Genomic DNA, 23,585 nt, shown 5'->3' with positions numbered 1-23,585 from the left:
TGCCTATCAACTGCATGAACACTCTCGCTGGAAGTGAGTGTTGTGGTCTGAACTTTCGGATTAGAGATTGCATGCTCTCTATCCTGACTTGGTTTGGTTGAGCTGTGGCCGTCAGGGTATTGATTGTCGCACCTAGAAACTGCCGGACATGTGCCGGCTGAAGATGCGACTTTGGGTAATTCAACGAGAAACCCAAGTCGTGAAGGAGGTGAATGGTGGTTGACATGTCTGCGGCGCACTGCTGTTCCGACTTGGCTTGAACGAGCCAGTCGTCCAGGTAGGGGTAGACATGGATGTTCTGCCTCCTGAGGTGCGCTGCCACTGTCGCCAGGCACTTGGTAAACACCCTTGGGGCCGTGGTGACTCCGAAGGGTAGGACCTTGAACTGATAATGCCTGCCTTGGATTGTGAATCTGAGGTATTTTCTGTGGGACGGGTGAAGTGGAATGTGGAAATAAGCATCCTTGAGGTCTAAGGTTGCTAAGAAGTCCCCGTGGTTTAACAAGGGAAGAATCTGTTGCAGTGTAAGCATATGGAAATGTTCTGACAGTATATACAGATTGAGGGGACGGAGATCCAGAATTGGTCTGAGAGAACCGTCCTTCTTTGGAATAAGGAAGTACAGGGAATATACCCCTGTGCCTTCCTCCCCCACTGGTACGAGCTCGATTGCTCCTTTTTGCAGCATCACCACCACTTCCTGCTGCAATAAGTGCAAGTGCTCTGCGGACATAGGCCTTTGCCTTGGTGGAATGTTGGGTGGAGTGGATTTTAACTCTAGACAATAACCGTACTGAACAAGTTGTCGCACCCACCTGTCTGTGGTGATGTTGAACCAGACGGGCAGGAACTGTTGTAGTCTCCCCCCGACAGGTGTTAAGTGGTCGGGGGGCAGTGACAGAGAGTCACTGTTTGCTTGGGGTAGAGGCGCGTGAGTTGTTGTTCCCTCTGCCGCGTCCTCTGGTGCTGTTTCCTCTGTAGCCCCCCTTGTTCTGTTTGGGGTACGAGGATTGTGCTCCACCTCTAGAGAATTGTGACTGCTGACCCATTTGTCCTCTGGTGACTCCACGTGCACCTGAGCGACGAAAAGTATTGCCACGAAACTGTTGTGATTGAAGGGCCCCCATAGATTTGGCAGTTTCGGTGTCTTTTTTAATTTTTTCTAGGGTGGTGTCAACATCTGGACCAAACAGTCTATCAGGATTGACTGGTTGATTAAGTATGGTTGTCTGAATGTCAGGTTTAAACCCCGATATGCGGAGCCACGCCTGTCGTCTCAGCATGACGCTAGTGTTAATGGTCCTAGCGGCTGTGTCCGCGGCATCCAGTGCACACTTTATGGCTGCGTTGGAGATCAGTTGTCCCTCCTGTATAATCATTTTGGTGCCCTCTTGAAACTGTGGAGGCAGGTGTTGCACAATTTGCTCTAGGGTGTCGTAATGCGACCTATCATAACGTGCCAATAGTGCCTGTGTATTTGCAATACGCCAGAAATTGGCAGCCTGCGCAGCTACCCTTTTGCCTCCTGCCTCTAGCACCTTGGACTCTTTATCCGGGGGAGGAGCTTCACCCGTTGTTTGGGAGTTGGCCCTCTTTCGGGCATTTGCGACCACCAGGGAGTCAAGAGGCAACTGTCCCCGAATGTATGCAGGGTCTGCAGGTGCTGGTCTGTACTTTTTTTCAATACGTGGATTGACCACCCTCGCCCTGGTAGGTTCTTTAAAGATGTCCGCCGCATGCTTGAGGACCCCCTTGAGCATAGGCAGTGTCTTTACATTTCTTTCTGAAACTGCAAAAGTGTCAAATAGAAAATCCTCTTCAACAGGGTCAGCATGCATGTCCACATCATGATTAGCAGCTGCCCTTTCAATGAGTGCATGGAAACCTGCAGAATCCTCAGTTGGGGATGCACGTGTACTGAAAGGCTGTGGGTCTTGTCCCACATTATGGGTGTCTTGGTCCCCAAAGTCATCAAATGAATCCGGCTGTGCATCTGGTTCATTAGCTGGGAAAGTGTATTGGTCATCTTCACCATATCCCTCACCGTCAGAGGGGTCTGGAGACGGAGTTGGGCTCCCTCTTGGAGGGGACTGGATAGGTTCCATGAGGCCTGAGGCGTCCTGTGGATACTTTTTCTTCTTCAGGGGGATGACATAGGAGTCCACCGGCTGCGAAGTTATCTTCCTTTTGTAAAGGGTCAATTTGCCTGTATTAGCGTCGATAAAACACTCCGAATCCTCTTCTGAGTCGATTACTCGACCCGAAAGTGCCCCTGCCGTTGAAGAATCCGACTTCTTCGGTGCCGATTTTGTTGCGAAGGCCTTCGGCGCCTCTTTTGGCGGCAGAAGGTAGAGGAGTTTACTGGCAGATTTGACCGGAACGTCTATCGCCTTCTGTGGCGATGGCGTCGGCGCCGACGAAGCAGCGGCTTTCTCCCTAATTCTCTGTAGTGAAGCAGCGACGAGGGACGTTTCATTCGCAGTTGCCTTTGGCACCGACGAGGAATCCTTGATCTTGCCTTCGGATCCGACGTTCTGTTGTCCCTTTTGAGTCTTGGACGATGATGCTGCGTCCGCCGCCCCAGAGGCCCTGGATCGATGCGCAGATGTGGCAGCTTTCGATCCGTGCGATTTCGACGGCTCCGTTTCCACCACGCGTCCGACCAACATCCCAGTTGGCGTCGGAGCCGTGCCGCTGTCCTTGGCGGGCTTTGCCGGCGTCGTAGCGGTTGACCTGTGCGTTCCGCCCTTTTTAGAGGATCCCTCCTCTGGCACCGATTTTGACACGGTGGAATCGACAGATTTCTTCGATCTCTGTGGACCAGAGGTCGAGGGAGTCGATGAAGCAGCGTTTTTATTTGATTTTGGTGGTACGGCCGCCATCTTAGGGACGCTGGAGTCCTTAAGTTTCTGTTTCGGTTTCGGTTCGGCCATCTTAGGTGTAGTCGATACCGTATGTTTCAGTTTCGGTTTCGATACCGTCTGTGCAGCAAGTAAGTCCGTGGCCGGGCCTAAAGGCGGGGCCGTGGCTTGCGCGACGGGGTCTTGGGTAAGGCCGACAGGCGATCCCGTGACCCGTTCCATATGTCCGTAAACTTCGGGGCATAGCTCATCCCCTGAGCTATCTTCCACGGCCCCATAAACTTGTTCGACGTCCCCTACCTCGCCGACGTTTTCAAGGCCTTGATCCACGACTCCGTCGTCGTCCTCCGGATCCGCCTCGACCTCCGTCTCGGGCGGGGAGATTTGAAGATGACGGCTCAGGTCCTCTTCTTCTTGGTCGTCGAAGATGTCGTCCGGTTCCGGGGCCGTTTGGTGGGCCTCCAGGCGCACCGCGCGCCGAATCTTGAGTGTCTTCTTGGACCTGAAACTTGCACAGGCTCTGCAGTTTCCTTCGTTATGGTCTGGTGAAAGGCATTCGTTACAGACCGGGTGCGCGTCTATATGTGGGTATTTGGCCCCACAGAGCGGACAGAGTTTAAAAGGACTCCGCTCCATGCCGGAAAAGTTGCTGTCGAGTCGCGATGAGAAGGCCTCGAAGTCCGAAGAGCAAAAACTCCGCTGATTCCGGCTCCGAGAGACGGAAGAACTCGAGACCGCACGCAAACAATACCGACGTAAGAAATACAAGGCCTTTTGGCCGAATAAAGTTATGTTTTCTCGGTTCCGACAGAGAGACGTCGAGACCGCATCCGAACCCAATGGCGGAAAAAAACAATCTGGGGATGGAGCCGATGCCCATGCGCACTGTAGTCCAGGGGAGGAGCCACCTATCTCAGGACACTTCGAAGACTCTTCCAGGACAACAATGTGCGATCATCCGGACCCAACACTAGGCGGCGATCTAATGCTAAGATATGAATTTAGCAGCCCACATGCCTCGAACAGATTTATTGCTGGTTTGCCCCACTGATGGAAGACCTCGTCCAGCACCCGCTGGTTCAGCTGCCACTCGTGGCTGACCATGGATAACCTGCTTAGTCTGTCGGCATTCTCGTTCAAAACCCCCGGCAGGTGTTCTGCCTGCAGCGACATTCCATGAAGGATCCCCCATTCCCAGATCTCTTGAGTTTCCTGAGACAATGGGAGAGACCTGGTTCCTCCTTCCTTGTTCACATATGGCATGGCCGTGGTGTTGTCCGTCCGGATGAGAACTTTTGCACCTGTTAGGCATGGAAGAAAAGCTTGAAGAGCTAGTTTGATTGCTCTTAGCTCCAAGAGATTGATATGAAGTCGACGGTCCTGAGGAGACCAATGTCCACTTACATGCAGGTCTTGCATCACCGCTCCCCAAACTTCCAATGACGCATCCGTTGTCACCACCTGAGGAGACGGATCGCTTACAAAGGATTGACCTTGGGACAATTTCTCTTGCTTTGTCCACCACAAGGCCGCTCTTTTCATCGTCGGGGTGATGGCCACCTTGTCGTCGAATGATCCAAGGATTGCTTCCATTGGATGTCCAGTTGTTCCTGAAGAGGACGCATCCTCAATCTGCAGTGTGGAATTAGAGGCATGCATGATGAAATTACCCCTAGAAAAGATTTGTAGCGGCGTACTGAAAGACACCTTTTTTGTAAGTCTAGCGCCATGTTCTGCAATATCTCCTGCCTCTCCAAGGTTGGGAAAGCTTTTGAGAGATTCGAGTTCAGGATGGCACCCAGGAAGCATGCTGTCCTGGACGGGATCAGAGATGACTTCTCTTTGTTTAAAGTGAGTCCTAGATTTTGAACCAGGTTTGTACATGTTCTGACTGCTTCCCTCGCTGCCTCCCTGGACGGAGCCCTTATCAACCAGTCGTCCGTTCGAAGAAACACCGCTACAGACGCCAGCACCTTTGTGAAGATCCTGGGGGCTGAGCGAAGACCAAAAGGTAAAACCTTGAATTGAAAGTGGCTCTTGGCTACTGTAAACCGTAGAAACCTTCTGTGCGCTGGGTGAATTGGTACATGAAAATACGCATCTTCGAGATAGAGTGTGGCCATGAAATCACCCGGATTGACAAGCCGTAGAATGTCTTGAAGAGAGACCATCCGGAAAGATAGGGAGATGAGATAGGTGTTGAGCTCCTTGAGATCTAAAATGGGGTGCCATTTCTCTGGCGTCTTCCTTACCAGGAAGAACCTGGAATAGAATCCCTCTACTTTTTGGACGGGGGAACCGGCTCTATAGCACCCTTCAGGAGCATTTGATGGACTTTGAGCCGTAGAAGATGCATGTTTTGACGGAATGGCAGCAGGGGGCTTGGATGGTGGGATTTGGGTGAATTCTCAAGTATGGCCTTTTCAAATGATGTTGAGCACCCAACGGTCCGATGTTATCTTGGACCAATTCCGAAGGTATTGTGACACCCTGCCTCCTACTGATGCACTTGCGGAGGTAGGCACAGTAGGAAGAGCCAGGAGGCAGCTATTGTCTCTTGGACGCATCTCATCCTTGGCGAGCCTGTTTCCCTCTGTTATAAGGTCTCGAGTAATTCGAGGATTGGCCTTGCCGCTGGTGATAAGGTTGGCGATATTGCTACGAACCTGAGCTATAGGAAGAGTACCTTCCTTGTTGATAAGATCCTCTGTAGGTGGTGCTTTTGCCTCTGGATCCTCTAAAAGGAGCTTTACGGTACTGAAGCGTACCCACCGACTTAGCGGTTTCAGTATCTTTGTTAATATCCTGGAGAGTGTTGTCTATCATCTTTCCAAATAATTCCTCTCCATCAAAAGGAAGATCCAAGATTTTATTTTGGATCTCGGGCCTAAACCAGGTCGCCTTAAGTCATCCCTGGTGACGAAGGAATGCGGCCCAGCCAAAGATTGAAAAGCCATCGTAGCAATATCCATGGCACAGTCGAGGATCTCCATTGATGCTGCCTCACCTTCTTGCAGAACCTTTCTAGCTTCTGTCTTCGACTCAGGAGGAAGCTGATCCAAGTACGGTGACATATCACACCAAAGTTGGCGATCATATCTGCCTAAAATCGCCAGGGCATTCGCAGCCCGCACTATTAGACTCGCCATTGAGGAGAATCTCTTCCCGGCGTTGTCCAATCTCCTTCCCTCTTTATCCGGAGGAGTTGTTAAAGGAGCAGATGGCTTGCGGGACTTTCTCTGCACCACTTGAGAGATGACCGAATCCGCTCTTCGGTGTCCTGTCAAAGAAGCCGGACCATCCTCAGGCACCTTGTATTTCTTGTCTCGACGCGGTAGTACAGGGACCACCGTCGCTGGATTTTTCATTGCCTTAAGACCTTTATCCCACAGATGCTGGACAATGGGTATGGATCTTGTTGCCTTTTTATAAGGTTCCTTAAAGTCATATAAGAAACATTCGGTGGCAACAGAAGCCATTGCTAATTTGAATCTGCCAGCCGCTCTCTCCATCAGTTTGTCTGACTTTGTCGTCGCTGTCGTCGTAGACATCCACGCCGACGCCGCTGTCGTCATCCTCGTCGACGCCGCTGTCGTCGACTCCTCCGTCGACGTCGCTGTAACTGCCGTCAACGACTCCATCCTCGTTGACGATCCAGTCAACACCGATTGTCCGGTCGACGAGCCCGAAGTTTAGCCTTCACTTTCTTCGTAGACGAACCTCTGTCGACGACGCCTTCATCGTTGACATCTTGGAACTTCTGTCAGATTTACGAGAAGATTGAGAAGAGGGTTTCTTGAAGGCTGAATCAGTCTTCACACCCAGAGAAGGCGTAGATGGTCATACCCTCTCCTTTTCACCGTGGTGAGGAGATTCGCCTGGACCTTGGCTCTCAGACTCTCTGGGGGTCTTTGAGGCATTAGAAGGATACTCGACAGAAGGAGAAGGAGAACCTCTACCCCTCTTGACCGACCTTCTCATTGATTATGCTAACGCAGAGTCCTCATTGTCACTGGAGACAGAGACCTTCCTGGACTTCAACTTATGGAGCCATGTAAGAAGTCTACTCTCACAGTCCCGGAGGGCCTTGGTTGAAAAGGTGCGGCAGATCTTGCAGTCCACAGCCTTGTGATCAGGATAGAGGCAGTAGATGCAGTCTTCATGCTTATCCTCCACAAATAACCTTTTCTTGTCACAAGTGGAACATGGCTTGAAAAGGGCCTTCTTTTCCTTGTCAGACATCCTGGCCGGAACAGCTAACAATTTGAAGAGAAACCTGAAGAAAAAACTTCTGAAGAACAAAGATTGAGCAGAGCTCAAAGGAGACTCCCTAAGCACAACGTGTTGTAGAAAATCTGAGGCTCTGAGGTTCCTTCAGGAGGGTTCTATTAGGTGAGGCTCTTCTGGTTGGCTGATGCCTGATTTGGTCTCTTTTACACAAAGAGGCGGATATGCTACAAAAGGGAATGAGGCCTAGGCCTTTTTCTTTCTCTTTTGTACCTACTGCTATGTTATTTTTGTTACAGTGTCTCCCATTCGGACGACGGGGAATGATACAAAAGCATGGGAATCTATGAAAGTTCCAATACTGGGAAAGGGGCACAACCCCTCCCCCAAACGAAAGAGGATGAGACTAACCTTTCCCTAGAGAGCCTTTATTTTCTAAGTGAAAGAACCTGGAAAGTCCATCTGCATTGGCATGGGCAGTCCCAGGTCTTTGTTCCACTACAAAGTCCATTCCCAGTATCGAGATGGACCAACTCAACAGTTTAGGATTTTAACCTTTCATTTGCATTAGCCATCTGGGAGGTCTGTGATCAGTATGAACTAGGTTGGGAGTACCAAACAAGTATGGTCTCAACTTCTTCAGGGACCAAACCACAGCAAAGGCCTTTCTCTCAATGGCACTCCAACGCTGCTCCCTAGGGAGAAGCTTTCCGTTTATAAAAGCGACAGGTAGACTTGGCATTCATCACTGGTCTGGGATAGGACTGCCCATAGTCCTAGCTCAGAGGCATCAGTCTGCACAATGAACTGCTTGGCATAGTCTGGAGCTTTGAGAATTGGCGCTGAGTACCGAGCCGCTTTCAGGGTGTCAAAGGCCTTTTGACAACCAACTGTCCAGTTTACCTTTCTGGGCATTTTCGTGGAGGTTTTTTCTGTGCGGGGAGCCACAATGGACCCATATCCCTTCATAAACCTCCTGTAGTACCAAGTCAAGCCACGGAATGCCCTGACTTGGGTCTGGGCTGTTGGAGCTGCCCAGTCCAGGATGGCCTGGATCTTGGGCTGTGAGGGTTGTACCCGGCCTCCACCATCAAGGTGGCCCAAGTACACCACAGTTCCCTGCCCTATCTCGCATTTAGGATGCCTTGATAGATATTCCTGGAGATTGCAGGGCCTGTACAACATTCCCCAGGTGGACCAGGGGATCCTGCCAGGAGAAGCTAAAGACAGCAATATCATCTAGATATGATGCACTAAAGGTCTCCAACCCAGCAAGGACTTGATTCACCAACCTTTGGAAGGTGACAGGGGCATTCTTTTAACCAAAGGGCATAGCAATCACCTGATAAGGCTAATCAGGTGTGGACAATGGCGTTTTTGCTTTGGCTTCTTGGGCCATGCCAATCTGCCAGTATCCTCCAGTCAAGTCAAAGGTGCTGAGAAATTTGGCTGCCCCATATCTAACAAGTCGCCATTCCCTGGGTATGGGGTGAGCATCTGTCTTGGTGACAGAATTGAGTCCTCTATAGTTCACACAGAATCTCATCTCTCTTTTCCCACCCTGGAGGTGAGGTTTGGGATCTAAGACCACTGGACTGGCCCAGGGACTTTCAGAGGGCTCAAGAACCCCTACCTTTAGCATTTTGCTTACTTCAGCTTTGATGCTCTCCTTAACTTGGTCAGACTGCTGACAGATCTTTGTTCAAACAAGCAAGCCGTCTCGTGTACCCACATCATGGGTGTGTCTGTCCAGAGGTTAAGGAGAAGAGCTTAGCATACTGTTACAGGACATGCCTACAATCAGCCTGCTGTTGGGCAGTGAGCATTTCTGAATAAATAAATCCATCAACTGACATTTTTTGGACTGTAAGACAGGAGGTCACGGAGTGGTTCACTCTGTCTCTCGATCCCAATCACCTGGGTTGGACTGGGAACACAAAACAGCCCTTGCAAGTACATTGGGTCGGAAATGGGGGGGGGGGGGGGGGGGGGCATGAGGTGCTAGTGGGAAACACTGCTGCTGCTCTTTTGTTACAGAGGCAGATATAGCAGCACTGCTGCAAAACAGGCCCCCGTAACAAAAACCGCCCCCACTGGTCCAAAACCGGCCCCCACCCTTCCGGCCCACTGGGAAAACGCCCAGTGCCCGCTACGGCCAGTCTGTCCCTGCTCATCAGTGACAAACAGCATGGACACATCAGCTCTGTCACAGAAAAGTTTCAGGCGGTTTACATGGATCACCCTCTTGAGGCTAGTGCCTAGATCTACGAAGTAGGTGACTCATTTCTTCTCAAGGATAGGGTAAGGGCCACTCCATCAGTCCTGGAGGGCCCTTGGGCCATAGGCTCCAAAACCCACACCTTCTCCCCTGGCTGGAACGCCACGAGGGCCAGCCTATTGGTCATACCACAGCTTCTGAAGATGTTGGCTGGCCTCAAGGTTTTTGGATGCCTTTTCTATGTACTCTGCCATCCTGGAGTAAAGGCCTAGCACATAGTCAACTACATCTTGTTCAGGATAATGTAGAGGCCTCTCCAAACCTTCATTTACAAGAGCAAGTGGTCCCATCACAGGATGCCCAAACAGAAGTTCAAAGGGGGAAACCCCTACTCCCTTCTGTAGAATGTCTCTCTAACGAAAAGCATGCAAAATGACATCCCATCTCCTTATGAGCTTTTCAGGGATCCACAAGATCATGCCTTTCATTGTCATGTTAAATCTCTCAACAAAGCCATTGGTTTATGGGAGGTACGGTGTAGTGACTGTAGTTTACTCCACACTCATCCCATGTGTTTCAGGTATGCAGACATGAAGTTGGCACCTCTGTCTAACACCACATCCTTAGGGAACCCTTCCATGGTGAAGACACCAATGAGGGGCTTGGCTACTGTAGCCTCTGTAGTAGCCCTAAGGGGAAATGCTTCAGGATACCTGGTAGCATGATCCACTCCTACCAGTATGAATTTGCTTCCTGAGGCGATGGGTGGCTCAATTGGACCCACTATGTCCACACCAAACCTCTCAAAGAGTACCCCAATCAGTGATAGTGGAACTGTGGGGGGCTTTGGGTGTAACGGTTTTGCCACTGGCTTGACAGGTGACAAGAGCTGACAAACTCCTTCACTTTCTGAGACATATGGGGCCAGTAGAAATGGCTCACAAACTTCCCAAGTTTTAGTCTGACCCAGGTGCCCAGCAAGTGAGATGTCTTGGGCCATTGTGACTAAGAACTCTATACAGCTGAGGCATTACAATGCCCCTAGTGGCACCATGTTTGGTGACTCTGGCCTCAGTGTACAGGAGTACCTGCTCCCAATAGGTCCTGCAGGAGCCACTGACATCGCTTATCTCCTGTGCAGCAGCTTGCTGTTGTAGGCTCTCAAGAGTGGGACAGGCCTGCTGCCCAAGGCACAGCTGGTCCCTACCGGGTCCTCCTGGGCCCAGGAGCTCAACCTGGTAAGGTCCAAGTTCCATGGGCTCAGTTCCCTCTTGGGCTTACAAGTCCTCTCCGAGAAGAGAGAAGTCCTCAGCTTTTAGCTATTCAGAAGCCAGTCCCCCAATCTTCTTGCCTTTCCTCTAGGAAGGTTGAACCATCCTTTCAGGCTCCAACACTTCTTTTTCACCTGGTGCTTGAGTTAGTGCTCTTGTCTTCTCACACTCTACCTCAGGGATTTGGAGCACAGCTGCATGGGTGTTCAGTTCTAGCTCAGGCCATGCTGAGGTCTCAAGGTCATTTCCAAGAAGCAAGGCAGCTGTAAGCTTTAGAGAGACCACTATCCGTTTGAGGCCAGTAACCCCCCCTCCCATCTAACGTCATCATAGCCATGGATGACTGCCATGGATTGTTCTGTTGGTGACTGGATAGGTGTTTCCAGTCATTGTCCTGTTGAAACAAACCAGTGTGTCTCACCATAGGGACACTGGCACCTGTATCCCTCAGGTCTTCTATTCTAGTCCCATTAACTGAGGGATATTGCAAGTACTTGTTTAAGTTAGGGGGACAGACAGCTAAAGTGGCCAACTCTCCCTCCCCTTCGGAAACTAGAATAGCTTCAGCTTGGACCCTGATTTGCTCTGGGAGTACTGTTGATCTCATCTGGAGATCTGCCACACCAGCTCTAACAGGAGGTGGACATGGGGCATTCCTGTTAGGACAGGCAGAATCTCCAGTTTGGTGTCCAACCTTCCTATATGTGCGACACCAGGCCTTTAGGGGATCAAAAACGTTACCTTTATACTTACCAGTGGGCTTTGAAGACGTCTGGGGCCCACCTTCCCGAAAAGGTTGTTAGGGGCCTCTAGAAGACTCTGCATTATTTTTAGGAGGGGGGGGGGGATTACCACCCTTTCCTCTGGGAAGATTTGATAACCCTTTCCTCTGGTCACCCAAGTGGAAGTATTAGTCACCCTAGCCTTGACCCAATGATCTGCCTTCATTCCCATTTCTTGGGAAGAAATGAGACCTAGGTCAAGTAGATACTGATGCAACTTTACATTAGTGCAATTACCAAACATGCATCCTTTCATCAAGAGATTATAAAGCTCAACATAGTATTCCACATCACTTCCAGTTAACCAACCATCTAGTGTTTTTACGGAGTATTCTATGAAGTCAACCCAGTACTTGCTTGGGGTTTTGTTGCCCCCGCCGAAGCTAATCCTATACTCCTCAGTTGTGAGTCTAAAGCCTCCAAACAGGGTGCCCTTCGTGAGATCATAGGACTCCGCATCTGGCCCAGTGAGGGTCAGAGGTCTGTCTCTGCAGTTGCCAGAGAACAATTCCCAAAGTAAGGCTCCCACTAGGACTTCACTTGCCTTATTCCACGGCCCTCTCAAAGGCTGTGAACCATTTGGTAATATAGTTGGGTCTGAACTAAGGTGGCAAAGTGAGCTAAAGAATGATGATGGATTCAACCCAGATCTGTGACTGGGGGTGAGTGTCTGAAAAGATGCAGTGCTCCGTCCATCATCTCCTTGTGTCTGCTTTGTTCGCCCTAAGTTGGCAGGGTATACCCAGACGTGGGTCTCTTGCTCACTTTGCCACTGCATTCAAGCTAGCCTTGCTGATGAAGGGCGTTACCCAGAAACCAGTCCCAAGTTGCTGGTTTCTGGTTCAGGGCAGATCTGGCTTGGTAGTCCAGGCTGGACTGTTCCCATGAGGTACAGGGTCCAGACTGATTTACATATAGTTGGGTCTGAACTGAGGTGGCGAAGAGAGCTAAAGAATAATGATGGATTCAACCCAGATCTAAAGCTTCAGTGCTCTGTCCATCATCTCCTTGTGTTTGCTTTGAATCATTTGGTGAGGTCATCACCTTCCTCATATTTGGTGACAATCCCTTTGAGGATTTTAGGGTTGCAAGAACTTTTTCCCTAGGTTTTCTTGTGCTATCACCATTGATGGAGGTATGCTCTGCTCTCTTTTCTACAGCCAGGAGTCTGGACTCAAGATCTAGTCTTTTGGTCAACCTTGCTAGAAGGATGTTCTCTTCATTGAGGCTGTTCTCAATAATCTCATCAGGACCTGGCCCACCTGTGTGGGCCCTAGGGGCCCTTTCAGTAAGGGGTTAAGGGACCCTAATCTCCCTATTTAGTGAGGGTGGTTGGGGGTTGTCCTCCACATCACGAACATACTCTTCTGAATTGGGATCTCTCCCCTCAGAAAGGTGGTGCCTTGAATATTCTGCCAAGAGCTCCCCGAGCTTGGTCTTGGAAGGATGGGAACACAAGGAATTCATTTTACATTTACACAGAGACATTAACACTCTTATTTCTATATGGAGGAAGAGGGTGTGTAGGAAACTGGCTCTGTATATACTATACCAACATGAGGCATAGTGTGCACAGAGTCCAGGGGAACCCCAAAGGTAGCCAGAGGTAAAAGTAGATAGCACCTTACGCTATATTTGTGGTAGTGTGGAAGACCAGTATGGATTTATCAGAGGGTAGTGTTAAGCATTTGTTGCACATACATTCAGGCAAGAAATGATGTCACACACTCGAAGACTGAACTCAGACCAATTTGTTTGTATCAAAAATATTATTTAGAGGGGATGGTGCAAATTGGGGATGTGAGGGATTCGGAGGGTATTGTGCAATTTTCAGACTTGGTAAGTAGATTTGGGTTAGATAGGCGGGACTTCTTCAAATATTTGCAAGTAAGGAGCCTTCTATGCACCAAGCATGGTGGACAAGTGGGGTTTGGCAGAGTTGAAATATTTGAGAAAATAAGGCTAGGGGGGACTGTACTATTCGCAGTTTCTATGCAAGCCTTGCAGAAGGGAAACCGGATGATAGAGAAAAATATAGCAGCAAGTGGGCAGAGAAATTGGATGGTGAGGTAGGCTGGTTTCAGGAGTCACTGGATTTAGGACGTACAATTCTCTGCTCAGCTTCCCTACAGTCGCAGCATTATAAAACCTTATACTCGTCGTATTTTACACCAGCCAGGATAGCAAAGTGGGGTGGCACTACGGGTATCTCCTGTCCACTCTGCAATTTTCTAGAAGAAGATATGATACATATATTCGCTACCTGCCCCCAATTGCATACGTTAATTAGAGACATAGGGAATTTCCTGGATGTTTCCTTAGATATACAAACCACGCTGAACCCTACGTGAATATTATTAGGGATAGGCCCAGAGGTCAATACCCCGCAGAGAGATTTCATGTTTACTGCTATGGCAGTGTATAGGCTGAGTATAGCCAAGGCTTGGCTGGATAAAAACCCTCCGGTACTGCAAGTATGGCTGGCTAATCTTCTGGCAGTATATAATCTGGAAAAACCCATTTATGCACGGAAAGGGAGGAAAGGAAGGCAGGTGGGCTTAAGAATATGGGAACCCATTAATAGATGGAAGGAGGGTCTGGGGTCGTATTGAGGGCACGGTATACTGTTTGATTGAATACAATATGGTTGTAATTAATTGTAATTGCAAATGAGATGTACTGTTTATTAACTATTGATAAACTATGAAGTTAAGTGCGCTATGATGTATAATCTGTGTAAAATGGAAAATAACAAATATATATTATTTACTCATTTTATTTCTAGAACAAGCGAGGCCTGGTGCAGGTAAGTGAAATAATACTTTGCAAAACCTTATGCAGTGATTCACAGTTGAGATGCAGGTTCAAATGCAGTTGGTTGAAATACAGGTAAGTCAACAGTTTGAAATTATTTTTCCTGTTACTTTACAGATTACTGTGCATGTTACTTTTTAGATTCCTTTTTAAGTTACTTTTGCAAGTCTGTGTGATATGCCTAGATATCCCACTGAGACATTTCTTAGACCAAAAGGTAAGTCATTCCCTTTTTACAGTTATGCAGTTTTTCGATGTTTCAAGCAAATCAACTCCACCCTGTTTCAAGGAAAAGCAGTCAATGTAATCCTATGGAAATAAATGAATTTAACGGTTTGCAGGTAAGTACTTATTTGTGGGAACTGGTATTTTGAGGTTAGAACCAGGGTTCCCCCAGGGACAAGGATGCACTCTGAGAACTCCCTCAGTGGCACTAGGGGGGCCGGGTAATGAGGCCCAATGTTATCCAATTGGGATAGGAGGCCTCTGGTTGGTGGGTGCTCAAGAGCAGGCCACAAGGTTGTGGGAGCAAAGCTCCTGGTATTAGGCTCAGGGTAAAGGGGGATCCGAGTTAGCTCACCAGGGGCACCTGCAGTAGCGCTGGGGCAGCTGGGGGCAGGGTGCGGTTTTGGCGTCAGGTGCCCTGTTTTCAACAATGGGAATTGACTGTTTTGCATTTTGGTTGCAGGCTTGGTCCAGATAGACTTCTGTGATGAACTAACAGCTGGACAGGTAAGTTGGAGGGCTCTGGAACGTAGGTGCACCTCTGGTTCTTTTCTCCAGGGCACTGGGCTGCGGATGCACGGGGTCTTTTGAGATCGGATTTCACCTTACCGGGCTACTCGTGCTTGGCGGGGTTGTGTCTCCGTGCAGAGGCTGCAGGCGATGTTGAGGAGTCCTGGAGGGGTCAACCCATGGTGGACCTCGCTGGGAGCGGTGGGCCACCTGGATTAGGGGCAGTAGGCATCAGGTTCAGGGGTGGTCCTAAGCGTCCGGTTTCTTTGCCCTCAGCAGACTCAGAGTTTATCTTGGGAGTTTCCTTTTAACAGAGTTGCTGTTCACAGGAGATCCAGTCTTTGTTGAAGACCGTCTATCTCAGGGGTTCTGAAGGTAGCTGGCTGCAGGACAAGGTGACTTTTGGCGCAGGATCTCTGGAAACTGTAGACGGGCTGGTAGGGCTGGGGCCAAGTCAGTTCTTCTATGCAGGCAGCTTCTTTCATCCTTTTTCATAGGTTGCGGGAATCTGTCTTCTTGCTTCAGGACTGCCAGCTAAATACTGTATTTTGGGGGTGTTTTAGGGGTCCTGAGGTCAGTAGCCAATTGGCTACGGACCTTAGGGTGGCTACACCCTTGGTGTACTCGCCCCACGTGGGGAGTGGGCACAATAATTAAAGAGTGGCTGTCATCTGCAGAGGTGGGCACACGTTCTGGGCTGTGCCATTTCTTTTGGCCTGTGTTCCTGACAATAAGGAGGTGAAAGAGGAAGGAGTCTGCACCTGACAGCAAGAAAGATTGAGGGTCACGTTACTAAGGCAGCATGATCTGTGTAAAGGTACACGGTATTTAAGGGTGGCACAATAAGTGCTGTAGCATTTAGCGGACTTCCTTGGTCACAGTGCCCTTGGTACCTTTTAAACGGTACTGCCAGAGAGGTGCCAATTGGGAGCACAAGGTACAGTTTTGGTAAAGGACACAGGCCCTGGGATCCTGATTTGCAGGGACCTAGGGCATATCAAATCAAAGTGCATCAGTAGTCTGGCAAAAACTGGTGGGGTTACTGCAACAGAAGCCCAGCTTCCTACAGTGTGAGGTTGAGCTCCTCAAACATATTCTGCGTCAGTCATTATTTTACTAATAATGGGGATCTTTTTACCAGAGGCCTAAAAACTTCTAGAATATGTTTACCTCTAACTACAGTAAGTTATTTAAAAATTGCTAAAGGGACCTAGCAATAATTACTTTATCAATTCAAAATGAGCTGAACTAAAGGCAATTTTGGGATTGTAGTTGTGTGGTCAGGTGTTGACTAACTAGTCCAATAAATGCAAAGTCGTAGTCCTCACCGCTGCAAAACGTTAGGGGTAACCATGCAAAAAGGGGCACTTGCCTACACACCTGTCACGCAGATAGAGGTGTACTAATCACAAGAGGTACACACCATCCACAGAGACATCTATCCAGAATAACTCTGGTAGCCGGACCTAGAGGGACCTGGAGGAGAGGCGACAACATTAATCGGCGCAGGTCAAAGTCATACTGGAGCTTAATGAAGAAAGATGAAAATGAGAGGTCAAGCAGGATATCAGTAACAAGACTAACTGCAAACCGTGCACTTAAAGATCAATCAACACCAAAGCAAATACAGAACACAAGGAGAGCACTCCAGACCAACGGTGAAGAAAAAAATGTATATAGGCACGTCAGGCGACATGTTATACGTCTCTGAGGCATCACGACTGGGGAGGAGTCGTAGATCAGACAGAGCCAAGATGCTACCTGTTGGGAGAGGAGAGCTGTTGCAAGTTTCTGACAAAGTCTAGCACCTAGAAGGATTCCAATGATGAGGAATCTGCAAGTAGAAGGATCTATCAGAAGTACCCCATTTCATTCTTCAGATATGTATTGAAAGGCAAACATCCTCTGGGGTGGATAGAAAGAGGGCAAGTAGTAGAGTTTTTTATGGTATGGAAGTGGGTGCCACGGCTGAGCAGGTATTGCACTTCTCAGGCAGGGCATTAAGGCCAGACAGGCAACTTTTACCACAGACAGAAACAATAACTCCAGTATTTATCTCATCTGGGCGCACACTATTCTGGGCAACCGAAAACTATGAGTAGTGAAGAGCCTCAAACTATACTAAGACACAGAGAGGGGTTTATTTGTCAGACGTGAAGACAACTTGCGATTTTAAGCAGAAAACACCTGGGCCCTATTTTGTCCCCTTCTGTTGTCCACTAGATCAGGGCTCTAAAACTCCAAAACATGTTACTAGTCCTCCAGGTCTAATAACTTGAAAAATCTCCTCAACCCAACTAGAACGTCACTGACCTCGGTCTCTGAAAGCTGTGCAAATGTGACAAGATAGCCAGAATTGAAGGCATCTTTATTGCTCATTCACTTTGTGGGCAATAAAAATCCCTTCAAATCTTGTTATCTTGTCACATTTGCCCTGCTTTCAGAGACAGAGGTCAAAAGTCAGTTTGTCTTCCTAATCGTCAGAAAGGGCAAGTAGGACCGAACAAGCATTTGCAATGCAATGGGTCTCGCATTTGCGAGAGTTTGAGCTATTTTTATTGTAAATGACAATGCCTTTTATTTATGTTTTGGTTTTTGAAACATAAATGAAAGTCATTGTCATTTACAATGCCAATAGGTCAAACTTGCGTAAATGCGAGACCTATTGCATTGTAAATGCTTACTTTTAGTTGCCCTGGCCTACTTGTGGCACCAATACAACGCTGCCCCAAGGTACAATCCATCTTCATAATTGGCGAATATTGGTTTCAGTCTGGAGGAAACCTCGTATGTGGAAAAAAGCGTCAAACTTTGCAGGGGGGAGAACACGGCTTTGCCTCTGGATCTACATAGGATACAAGTGAGTAAATGCGTCTACAGTTTGCGGGGTTCTCGTCGTGCCTAGTAAAAACGTAGGATAAAATGGCCTTTGTGGGACCAGTGAACATTAATCTCTTCAATTGGTTAGACCGTGGACCTGATCACAAACAGCGACGCAAACGGAGGGTGTGAAGGGCAGACAGTGCACCAAGGCCATCCATGACTCACTGCTTTCTGCCATTGTTATTTCTTTCTTACTGGGCTCCTGCGCCCTGTTCCTGGAGCACCTAGGCAGGTTATTTTCCTGCTGAGGACGCTACTCTTGCAGTCGGCTGAGTAAGCGCGTATGGCCCTCCTGCAGCCATTAATCTTTGGTCCCTGTTGGCTTTCAAAGGTCAGGCCCTATCAGTGTAAATAAAACCTGTGCCATTAATCTCCGGGCTCCCGCCGAGCTCCGACGTGTCCTGGGGCCGGCAGGAAGTCCTGCTCGACTGACGCAGAACCCTTCGATGTTTTCCGTATATGGCATCCTCATTGCAAACCAGAAAATTGCGGGACGACTGATAAAGCCCTCACGTGCGCTTTTAAATGAACATAGGCCTAAACGCCAATGAATTAAAGAGGCTAATGGAATCTTTCGCCGCAGCTCCTTCAAGTACCAGCTGCCGGCCTTTCCAGAGTCATGACATATTTTTCTCCAAGAAAAGTGTCAACCATGAACAAAAACCTTACAGTGCTGTAGATAGGAAAGTCTGTCAAAATGAGACGCGTTTGGAGGTCGGCCTGTCTTGTGGAGTCCTAGCGCTGCTGCTGCCCGTATAAGTATTTTAGGAGAATGTTTTTTTTTTTTAACCTTCTAACACATTCAATAAATTGGCAGTACGACCGAGTGCAAACCGGCGAGCTCGTGCACATCGGCGTGGCCTGCGGCTCGTGCCCAGTGGCGACGCATGCAGACTTCGCCGTACTCATGGGTGCTGCGCAGCTCGTGCAGCCCAGGGAGGGGGCCGCCTGTATTACTCGGAGGTAAGAACCCCCAGAGGTGCTGCTGCTGATCAGGGTGTTGTGGGTACTAAATGATGCCAAGGTGTGCTGTGATAGCTGGAAAGGAGTATTTCAGTGCGCGTTGTCGGGCCGTGGAGCCGACGGGAGGGGGGGATGTGAAAGTAACGCTGCATGAGGCTTGCGAGGGCAGAAGGGGGACAGGACATGGGCACCTCACACTACGTGTATGTTCACTGGCACGTTCACGACCTCCATTCGCCCTGCGCATGGCCATCTCCTGTCCCCCTTCCGAGGCAAATCGACAACAATAGATCTCGCTGGCGACAGCGCTTCGCGCTGCGTCGCCAGGTGCGATACCTGAAAATAGCGTGTTCTGAATAAATCTGGCGGGCCATAGAGAGTGGATTTTTCGAGCCCCGTAGGTAGAGTCATTTGCGGCTTTGGGAAGCATTAAGTGATGAAAACTATGATATTAAAGATTATTTTCATGATGTTGGCAAAACATTCTAAGTATTCTACCGTTAAAATAATTTCATTATAAGTCAGTGGAGGATATCAGATCCTTGGGGGTTAGCAAGCTTTAAAGAGCAATTATCCTCATCTAGGGGACAAGAAAAAATGAAAACTGTTCAAGCTCCTGTGATGGAAAGTTAAGATGCTAATAACGAAATGATTGGTAGGATTAACCCTCACAAAAGCAGGCTGATTGAGATGGCTATCGTACCACCCAAGGAAGGAATATGGGGTGGTATTTCAAGGTGTTTACTTCTATATGGTTGTGTGTGTCAGTTCATACATAAGGGATGCTGTGTATTTCTTTTTTATTCTGACTCTTGGTTGTTTCTGTACTAATGTGGAATGTTTGGATCCGCTTAATTCTTATGCATAACATTTTACTTAAGTCTGGAAGATCTTGTGCGACTTCTGACGGAGCGCCTATCTTTTTCTTTCAGTTTCTAAACATGAGTGATACAGAATCATTGTTCAAATTCGAATGATACAGATTCTGCATTTAGAAAAGGGCAGTGCTGAAGTATCTATGTTCTTGAATTGGTTACATACAGGATTGTTAATTTGTTACGGACCATCTAATGTTTGTTAATAACGGACTCTTGGATGAAGTTGACAGTGGTTATTATTACTATTATATGTTACTATTAACAGTAGAAGTAAAGAAGAGGAGCATATAATTCGCCTCCTTGTTCTTAACAGATTCATAACTGTTTACCAGGGTGACTATGAAATATTTTCAGACATAAAAGAATATTTATATAACTAGATGAAGAACAGGTTTTCAAATACCAAAAGCGGTTTTGTGAACCAAAGATTGCTCTCACAACGGAAGGGGAAACTATAATGAAACTGAAATGTAACTCACCCATGTTTTCAAATATTTAGGAAATCTCAGCATCCTTATCTATTAACACAATATTCTACCATCATACACTAAGCACAGAAGCCCTAAGATAACCCACCATTTTTTTGGCACCTGCTTGACCGATCCCCCCCAAATCTTTACATGGTGAAACTAAGCAAAACACACAGCACTTGTTTGGGAAGTTTCATGAAGGTTTGTTAAACCGCGCCAAATTTATTAGCAAACCAAAAAGGGGTGTTCCTATGGAAACGCGGACCTAACTAACTAGCCATTTGCGACCACCACTGGGTAATATATCTAAAAAGGATTAACAACAACACATATGCTTGAATTTCATTCATCATTGCATTAGAATTGAAGCAAATAATACATACAAATTTCACTAGCGAAAACTAAGCAATTATCTTTGAACTTTATACCTATAAAGAAGATTAGGCCCCTAAAACTCCATCCGCATCAGACCAGAAAAGCTGCTGCAAGCCTGTTGGTTGTTCAAAGTCAAAACTAGACAGAATCACTTACTTCTCCAGCTCCTCCTGGGAGTGTGCAAAGGTGCAGCTGGCCCCACGGGGGCATCCTCCTCGCTGCTTCATATCACGGCACATATACGTTTTGTATTTGCTGTGCTGAGGAGGCTGGAAAAGGGGAACAGGATGGCAGATCAAAATCAGACAATGCTTTGGTGGTATGTTATACCAAATGTAAATGTCAAAACTTTTCCTCCTCCACCTCTTTAATAGAGGCCATTCAGGTCTTCTTTGAACCGACGGTTAAAAATGCTTTATGAGCTAGAGGTTGGCAACCGCCACCCAGCATCCACTATGTACAGTAAAGTAATAAAAACTGGGCACTAAAGCACAGTAAGGTGTGCTCTGAACCCTGGTGCATTTTTCTAAAAACTTCATAAATGTCCAGATAGCATTCATAATAATGCATCCTTTATGAAAGGAAAGCCTATGGCAGAGGTAAAAGAAAAACAGAAATCACTTGGACGCAAAGGTCCTGGAAAGGATGAGGTATCTAGTCATGGGGACAGACCTCATGAAGAGCAGGCCACTTCACTTTACCTGCTGCTGGTCCGTTCCTTTCTTGCTGTGGTTTTGGATATAATCTACAAGCCCATGTACCACGGTCTTGACCGCCACCAATCCATTCTCCAGCTGCTCCCAGGTTGGTGGAGGGGCATCTATTAGAAACAGGACAGACGTGCACTGTTAGACAGAACCCATTTAAAATATCTACATGCAGATTTTTTGAGAGATTTTAAACTTGACCACATATAGGTTCTTAAAGCATTTTTTATTTAGTACCTCTAGCTAGCAGCACAATATGAGCAATTGAAAACAAGTAAACCAAATATCTAAATGGAAAATCTCATTGCTGAGGTGTTAGGAATGCTCTGGAACCAATGTTATTATTCAATACATTTAGGTCAGGGAAACATTCTAAATCTTGAAGTCAAACCCATAGTCTCTTACAAGAAATGACAACACTAGCAAAGAAAATAAACGTATCTTAACCACTGGTAACTGTGCACAGCCTTTCATTGTTTTTGGCACCCTCTGATACTGTGGACCAAAACCATTTAGAAGTATAAGTTGCATTTTTTCAAATCTTGTTCATCATCGAACTCATCATCCAAATCGAACAGTGAAAAAATGAGAACCAATATGAGGGAATCTTGGAGATAGGAGTGTATGTGTACATATATACATATACACATATATACATATACACACATATATACATATACACACATATATACATATAACATATATACACATACACATATATAAGTTCCACATTTACCCAAATCGAAGCTCACTCGCACCAGACCAAAATAGACCTGCAGCGCACCAACAGACAGCGTGTCAGTTCCTTTATTTGTGTTGCCCAACGCGTTTCAGATTGGTACATCCTTGTTCACGGGCCAGCAGCATTTGAATCCCCGATGATTCCAAGGGACTCTTGATAAATACCCATACTTTCAAGGTTAATTCTCATCAGGTGAGTCCAGGGTCATATACCAAGCATTGTGGGATTAGTAGTTTCAAACATGATAGTTCAACAATGTGTTTACAGCAACCCACTTGGGAGTCATTGGCAAAGACAACTGCGGGGCGAATTACTCATTTGAGAAGACGGGCACTACAGTATCCATCAGGCCACAGGGGTGGCTACGCCCACATGGGCGGGGACTATTTACACTTAAATGTAATGCCGGAATTCAGCCCGTGACAGTATGCTGGTGGAGCCAGGAGCCTTTGAGAAAGTGTCCATGACACGAAACGCGTCAGGCTGGCAAGACTTTAATTTGTGCTGAAGCACCAAGCTGTTCGAATTGCATTTCTTCAATAAAACGAAGGCAAGAACCACTCACCTGTGTGGGCTCCCTCATTTGCAAGCAAAACTTCTCGTTGGATGTTTGGCGGCCGTGCTTGGGTCGCGAGAGGAGCCCTGCTGCACGTCGGTGCAGTCCGACTGCTTTGCCACCGGGCGGAGGAGTTTGGAACAGCGTGATGCCATTGAGGGAAGATACACGGCAATTTAAACAGCGACTGTGTTTACAGCAACCCACTTGGGAGTCATTGGCAAAGACAACTGCGGGGCGAATTACTCATTTGAGAAGACGGGCACTACAGTATCCATCAGGCCACAGGGGTGGCTACGCCCACATGGGCGGGGACTATTTACACTTAAATGTAATGCCGGAATTCAGCCCGTGACAGTATGCTGGTGGAGCCAGGAGCCTTTGAGAAAGTGTCCATGACACGAAACGCGTCAGGCTGGCAAGACTTTAATTTGTGCTGAAGCACCAAGCTGTTCGAATTGCATTTCTTCAATAAAACGAAGGCAAGAACCACTCACCTGTGTGGGCTCCCTCATTTGCAAGCAAAACTTCTCGTTGGATATATATATATATATATATACACAAATACACATATATACACACATACATATACACATACACACATACATATGTATACATATATACACATATACACATACATATGTATACATATATACACATATACACATACATATGTATACATATATACACATATACACATACATATGTATACATATATATACATATACACATACATATGTATACATATATATACATATACACATACATATGTATACATATATATACATATACACATACATATGTATACATATATATACATATACACATACATATGTATACATATATATACATATACACATACATATGTATACATATATATACATATACACATACATATGTATACATATATATACATATACACATACATATGTATACATATATATACATATACACATACATATGTATACATATATATACATATACACATACATATGTATACATATATATACATATACACATACATATGTATACATATATATACACATACACATACATATGTATACATATATATACACATACACATACATATGTATACATATATA

At 47.1% G+C, this 23,585-nt stretch overlaps 1 protein-coding gene and 1 pseudogene across 10 annotated transcripts in view; both read right to left on the bottom strand.

The window, feature by feature from the left end:
* Positions 1 to 23,585, bottom strand: part of RC3H1 (ring finger and CCCH-type domains 1) — an 828,931-nt gene that overhangs the window by 515,805 nt on the left and 289,541 nt on the right. For all 9 annotated transcript variants that reach the window (XM_086956761.1, XM_086956804.1, XM_086956790.1 and 6 more), the window contains 2 exons: positions 21,179 to 21,297; positions 20,634 to 20,746 (listed from right to left, as the gene is read on the bottom strand). In XM_086956761.1, the coding sequence (XP_086812887.1) occupies positions 20,634 to 20,746; positions 21,179 to 21,297 (232 nt within the window). The remainder of the gene's footprint in view (positions 1 to 20,633; positions 20,747 to 21,178; positions 21,298 to 23,585) is intronic.
* On the bottom strand, positions 761 to 4,034 carry LOC147747922 (uncharacterized; annotated as a pseudogene). The gene is made up of 2 exons (XR_015300072.1): positions 3,875 to 4,034; positions 761 to 3,718 (listed from the first exon to the last, which is right to left on the bottom strand). The product of XR_015300072.1 is annotated as an uncharacterized LOC147747922 (transcript).

The sequence above is a fragment of the Lissotriton vulgaris genome, chromosome 1_1, assembly GCF_964263255.1.
Source record: "Lissotriton vulgaris chromosome 1_1, aLisVul1.2, whole genome shotgun sequence".
Classification (NCBI taxonomy): domain Eukaryota; kingdom Metazoa; phylum Chordata; class Amphibia; order Caudata; family Salamandridae; genus Lissotriton; species Lissotriton vulgaris.
The sequence above is the reverse complement of the archived record's forward strand: the minus strand, read 5'-3'. Positions and strand labels throughout refer to the sequence as shown.